This window comes from Ceratotherium simum, chromosome 21, assembly GCF_057802395.1.
Source record: "Ceratotherium simum simum isolate JZ-2026a chromosome 21, ASM5780239v1, whole genome shotgun sequence".
Classification (NCBI taxonomy): Eukaryota; Metazoa; Chordata; class Mammalia; order Perissodactyla; family Rhinocerotidae; genus Ceratotherium; species Ceratotherium simum.
Window position 1 is genome coordinate 165,226 of NC_141920.1, and position 6,750 is coordinate 171,975.

General features: G+C 62.8%; 1 protein-coding gene across 1 annotated transcript; it reads left to right on the forward strand.

The window, feature by feature from the left end:
* Nucleotides 1-4,885: 4,885 nt before the first annotated feature.
* Nucleotides 4,886-5,987, forward strand: NPBWR2 (neuropeptides B and W receptor 2). Its single transcript, XM_004444042.2, is given in 3 exon segments — nt 4,886-4,934; nt 4,937-5,812; nt 5,815-5,987. Coding segments are annotated over 3 exon segments (1,098 nt in total).
* Nucleotides 5,988-6,750: the final 763 nt, after the last annotated feature.

The following is a 6,750-nucleotide window of genomic DNA, read 5'->3' on the forward strand; positions in this document are numbered from 1 at the left end:
TGTGTCCACACGCACAGACGGGCTGTGGCCCCCCCACTTGAGGCACGCAGGCACCTGCACCACCACCACCCCGCCCTGTCCGTGCCCCCGAGTGACCACAGAGGACCTGGCCAGGGACAGGAGAGACCTCTCCCCGCCTCTCACATCCACAAGCCCTTCCTGTGCCCCCAACTCGGGGCAGGGACGCCTCCTCAGTGAAGACCCCATCGCCCAGCAGGCCTGTTCCCGGTTGTTGGAGCCTGGGCAGGAAGGAGGGGTAGACGCCACTCCCGGGGCCGCCCACCCCCTGCCTCACCCCACTTTCCTCCCAGTGTCTGTGGGGGAAGGCAGTGAGCTCTCCAGTAATTGACTTAAACATCCTCCCAGTGGGGAAGGGCCTGGGCCACCCAGGGAGCCATCCTGCCTCCTTTCCAGGAAGCCACTCTGTTTGAGCCTGGGGGAGACGGGGAGTGCACGTGGCTGTGGCAGGGGCAGGCGCCACACCCCAAGAAGGCCCTGAGAGCAACTAGACTCAGCCCCAGCTCAGGCCGCCCCTCAGACCCCGCCTCCCGAAGGCCCCGAAGGCCCGGAAGGCCCTGGAGGGGGCTGGTGCTGCCCATGGCCAGCCAGACTCTGGACGCTATCCTGACCTCCGACCTCCCTTCCTCTACAGACCCCCAGGACAGGGTTCCGGCAAAGGCCCCTCCCCCAGCCTCCTGGGGCCCCCTGCTCCCACACACCCCACAGACCCTCTGGGCCTGAGGACCTGGCAGGCTCGCCCTCCTCTGCTCAAGTCTCTCTCCAGGCAAGAGCCAGAGGATGGGCAAAGCCCCCGGCCGCTCCCCCTTGGCCCCTCCCTCCTTTGCCCCCCACACACTTGCAAGGCCTGTCCCACCTCCTGGGGTTTCAGCAAGGACCGCCCTACTGAAGACGGACAAGTGGACAGGTCGCCAGCACTGCCCGGGGCCTCTCTGCTGGCTTCTCCGCGGCCCTCCTCAGCCTGGACCACACCTCGCAGCATGCTTGGACTGAAGCTTATTTCATTTACTGCCTCCCCCACTGCTGGGTCAGCCCTGCGAGGGCAGGAACGATTCCTCTTTGTTCGCTGCTGTATTCCTCTGCAAACGCTTGTGGAGTCAATGAATGACTCTGGACCTAGTGTTGGGATTTGAGAGCTGGTTGACCAAAAGCCCCTGTGGGGCCCCGTCTGGCTGTCCCAGGCCTCTCTCACCTGCTCAGAGCCAAGGGCCTCCCTCCCAACCGGCACAGGGAGGTCAGGAACTGCCAGGAGCCCTGGGGCCACAACCTCGCCAGGGATGGCTCCGTGCCTGCTGGGTGCTGGAGGAGAGGCCACTGGGTACCCAGTGGCAGAGGGAGCAGTCCTGAGTGTACACATGAGAGCCCCTTTCAGTCCTACAGACACAGGGTTCTCTCTCTGCTTTCCTGGAGAAGCATGAGAGCCCGGCTCCCATCCTGGAAACAGGCCTGAATCACTTGTCTCTGTCCAGGTAGCTAAGCCTCCCCATCACCTGCTTGGAGGCACGCTGGGGCCAGCCTCTGGGTGGCATTTCACTGCAGGGCCGAGATCCACCAGTGAGGGGAGCAGGAAAGCAGACAGGCCTGGACCCTAGCCTGCAGGGCAGAGCGCCTGCCCCCACCCACGAGGCCTGCGTGGATGGAGCCAAGTTGGGGAAACACACAGAGGCACCCAGGTGAGTGTGCAGGTGCCCGTGCCTGAGTGTGTGCACACGTGTGTCTGTATAAGTGTGTGTCTGTGTGCACATGTGAGTGTGTGCACGTATGCACGTGTGTGCCAAGACCTGAGTCACCCAGAGCAGTCGGGGACAGGTGGAAGGTGGCCGCCACACTCAAGTGGGATGACAGTAAGAAGACAGCCAGCACGACTGAGCTGGCTGGGGGCTCACCCCGTCTTGGGGTCCTGGCACTCGCTGCGCGCCAGCCACACTGGGCAGGGTCAGGCGGGCCGGCTCCCGCCCTCCCTGCTGCCCTGGGGGCGATGGTTCCACTGGGCCGTTTGGATCTGCTTCCCCCCACATGCAAATGGTTGCACGTTCACAGACTCACACCTGTGTTCCCGTCACTCCACCCCCGGCCCCTGGAGAGACTTGGCAGAGGACTCGCCCCTCTCGCGGGCCCTTGCCAACTCTCCTCTCCGCAGCCTGGAAGTGCCTCACAGGCTGAAATGAAACAGCTGATTCATTTCTGAAAGTGGAAATCATTTCCACAGAACAACACTCACACTACGCCCAACCCAGGGGCAGAACAAAGCCACCATGCTGAGCTCCAAGGGCCAGGAGAGCGGGGGCTGGACCCCGCACTGGGCCGTGGTGTTGCAGTGGGGCTGTGGATGAGGTGCCTCTGTGGGGGTCAGGGGCATCTGAGAGGGTCCCCCACCTGCAAGCCTGGTGCCAGCTCCCCAGGGTCCTGAGCCCATTCACCCGAATGTGCTGTGAACTACGCCCCCATGCCTAGTGCCCCGTCCTCAGCCTCCCCAACTCCTGCTGCCCCTGGGCACCCATCTTCCCATCTCCCACCCCCATCCCACTTCAGATGTGACAGGCTGGGTGGGGAGCCAAGCCAGCCCCCAGGACAGACTCAGGAGAGTAGTCTGGGTGGGTCTGGGAGGAGCTCGGAGTCCCAGACCCAGCCAGACACTGGTGGGGAGAAGGGGGGACCCCAGAATCACAGTTTGCCTCAGAGGAAGCCAGGGACATGGTGAGAAACCCCACAGGAGGGTTCCTGTACTTCTGATACCAGGTTGCTCCCTTCCAGGGGCTTGAGGGGAGACCTGCCTGGAACAGCCAGCTCCGGAGAAAGTCTGAGACGGTATTTGGTGTCCTGCCCAGCTGGAGCAAAGAGCAGGAGGGGCGGGAGGGCCCCATCTGGGGTGGGGCCTGCTGTTAAGGGCCTGGGTCCTTGGGGCTGCTGGGAGAGCACGGTGGGTCACCTGGGCGGTAGCCTGCTGGATGATGGCTCAGCCCTGGCGGGACAGCTGAAGCCCCTGGCCGAAGCTTGCAACCCTCAGGCCTCCTAGAGCCAGCAGGGCCCCACCGGGCCATGCCCACCTCCAGGCCCAGGGGAGGGGAGGCTGGTGCCCCTGGACGAGGCCTGAGGTCTGGTGACATCAGGGTGCTCGGGCAACTGCCCAGGCTCCTGTCCTGACCAGGGACACAGGAACACAGGGACTGCAATGCCAGTGAAAGAAGCAGGTGATGGGGTGACGGACTCAAAACCCTGCAGGCCATGAGCAGCCACGTCTCCCCAAACTGGAACACAGACCCTCGGACCCAGAAGTCCACGCTGAGGGGCTGCCAGAGATGGTGCCAGGCACCGTCATTAGCTGCAGCGTTGTCTGCAAAAGCACCCCCAGAAACAGCCCAGCTGTCCACGAGCTGGGATAAAATAAGTCAGGGCGCATCCCACTGAGCAGAAGTGCAAGACCGCGGGAAGGTGAAGCTTCGCACAGAGTGGCGCAGGCGCCTTGGCGGGTGGCTGGTGACAGGGCAGCTCAGGAAGGGACCAGGAGCCGGGCGAGAGCGAACTGCCTTCCCTCTGCAGCCTCCTACGGCTTGTCTGATTTTTGCACATGTACGTGCTCCTCTTTTAGCACAAAAAAATAAGAAATTGTGTTGTCTGTGGGCAGCAAGTTCTACTTCCACATAAAGGCATACAGACCCAGCTGGGGGCCTACACAGATCCCCTCAGACACAGGCACAGAGCTCACCACGGAAACCCCACGCACACAGACGCAGGTGCAGGCTCACACACACGCAGGCACGCACACGCACAGGGTCAGGCACAAGAGGCCCACATACACAGATAAGGGTGCCCAGGTCCACAGAGACCCACAGACAGAGGCACAGATATGCTCAGTGGAGCCCGCAGACACGGCCCACCCAGAGGCCCTGCACCATATGCCCCCGACATACCGGCACACACGTGCACAGACAGGCACATGCACCAGGGCGTCTGACCAGGGAAGGGAGCACCTCAGAGACCTGGGGATGACAGCAGGCGCCCACAGCTCCCGCCCCCTTCCCCCCAGGGCTCTGCATCAGCCAGTGGGACCTGCCTCCCGCCCTTATGGTGGTGCGGTGCGTTAGTGCTGCCACCAGGCTGGAGACCTTGCAGGAAGCCAGCTCGGGCTGAGGCTGCTGACGGGGCAGGTCCTAAAAGCCCCCAGGCAGTCAAGAGCAGACTGGGTCCCCAGTGGGGAGCCTGTCGGTGGGGGCTGCATCACTGCCTCTACCCCTGCCCCTGCCCCCACCCGGGCTGGCCACCACCGCACGCTCACCACGTGTGAACTTCTGGCCATGTGTCATCGGACAGGTCAGTGAGGAGCAGAGCAGGTGGCCACACAGAGGGTGCGCAGTGTGACTGGGAGGGCACTGGCTCCAGGACTCCAGGATACGAAGGGAGCCAGAGATATGCCTGGGAGGTGCGTTTTCAAAGGGACTGCCTTGATTCTACAGAAACTGTGCCCTGGGGGTGGCCGGGACCAGGGCTGTGGTGGGCAGATGCATGTCCCCTTTTCCCAGAAGGGTGGCCGGCAGCTGCTCTCCACAGGAGGAGGGGAGCTTAGGGAAAGAAAGTGACCAGCCAAAAGTGCTGCCCAGGAGGAGGCCCCCTAGGTACCCCACCAGGCTGTTTCTGGCCACTGGACGGGGTGGATAGAGAGAGACCCCATGTGTCCTGATCCTGCCAAAGTGGCCATAACCTCCGCCAGAGAGTTTGAGGCAGCTGCTGTCCTAAGCTGACAGCCATATCTCAAGAGTTCTGGTTGTTTCCTTCTCAGAATCCAGCCCAAAGAGGCCCCTGCCTGGACCCCCAACTCCCAGGCACCTCCCACTGCCCCGGCATGAATCACTCTCGGGCCCACCTCATGATGCAGGCCGCTGGGCTGGAGCCCCTCTGCAGCAAGGGCTCCCCTTTCAGGTCACCATGGGCGCCAGCCTCTCTTGGGACAACAGCACTGGGCACAACGTCACCTTCCCCGAGCCACCGCCGGTCCTCTACGTGCTCCTGCCGGCGGTGTACTCCGTGATCTGTGCCGTGGAGCTGGCGGGGAACACGGCCATCATCTACGTGATCCTCAAGGTGCCCAAGATGAAGACGGTGACCAACGTGTTCATCCTGAACCTGGCTGTGGCCAACGACCTCTTCACGCTGGTGCTACCCGTCAGCGTCACCGAGCACCTGCTGCAGCGCTGGCCCTTCGGGGATCTGCTCTGCAAGCTGGTGCTGGCCCTCAACCACCACAACATCTTCTCCAGCATCTACTTCCTGGCGGCCATGAGCGTGGACCGTTACCTGGTGGTACTGGCCACTGCGAGGTCCCGCCGTGTGCCCCAGCACACCCTCTGGGGGGCAAAGGTCACCAGCCTGTGCATCTGGCTCAGCGTCACTATCATGGTGCTGCCCTACTTCGCCTTCGCCGGTGTCTACAGCAACGAGCTGCAGGTCACCAGCTGCAGGCTGAGCTTCCCTCAGCCTGAGTGGGCCTGGTTCAGGGCCAGCCACATCTACACGCTGGTCCTGGGCTTCACGGTGCCCGAGTGCACCCTCTGCGTGCTCTACGTGGACCTGCTGCGTAGGCTGCGGGCCCTGCGGCTCCACTCCGGAGCCAAGGCTTTGGACAAGGCCAAGCAGAAGGTGACTGTCCTGGTCCTGGCTGTGCTGGCTGTGGGCCTGCTCTGCTGGATGCCCTTCCACCTGGCCTCCATCGTGGCCCTGATCACAGACCTGCCCCAGACCTTGCTGGTCATTAGCATCTCCTACGTCATCACCAGCTTCAGCTACGCCAGCTCCTGCCTCAACCTCTCCTCTACACCTTCCTGGATGACGGCTTCCGCCAGAGCTTCCGCACCACATTCCGGTGCCCAGGGACCTGGCACGTCTGCAGGAAAAGCGCTGTCCCTTTCAAGGAACATCCCACTTGTTCACTTCCCATCACTGTTTTCTCTACGCAAAGAGATAAAGACCCGTAAAGGTTGGCCACCAAACCTGCAGAGATGGCCATGGGCCTGCCCCTCCCACCGTCTCTGCCTCCTGGACAGCCCCTGGGTGGACAGCTGCGGGGGTGCAGATCCTGGCCCCACCCTGCCTGTCTGACCAGGCAGAAGGTCCCGGCAAAACAGACACCTGAATCTACTCACCCGCAGAGAGATGGACAGACAGACACCCTGCCTTGGTGGCTTCCTTCCACATCCTCCCTGACGACTGTGTCTGGAGAGAGGACCCTGAACTGTGATCTCATCCTGGGCCAGTGCTGCACTCCACAATCGAGACAGGGCTTCCCTGGGGCAGCAAAGCCAGTCCCTGCAAAAGCCAAAGACACATGCATCAGACGAGGCCACAAAGGGCACTCTCAAGGCCTGAAGCTCGGGTGACATTTCACTGGAAGCCTATGCCCTCTTGTGCCCCCTCTTGCCCCCCAAGCCATGGTTCAGGCCCCCTCGAGCCCCCCAGTACTGTGGGCCATGCCCCTTTGTGCCCTCCATGCCACAGCCTATGGCCCCCTCATGTCCTGCTATAGGACCCAGGGCCCTTCTGCCAGGACCTCTGACCCCACAGTCTAGAGGGAGCAGCTGTCACTTGGACCCCTTCCTTCCCCGGGGTGTGGGGCCAGCAGGAGTTCCACGCTGAACCTCCAGGGGCCAGGTGGGGCCACTGAGGTGCTGGCTGCTCAGAAACCATTTTCTGTCAGGTGGGAGGGGTGGGGTCCCTGAAGACCATCCTGCTGGGCCTCAG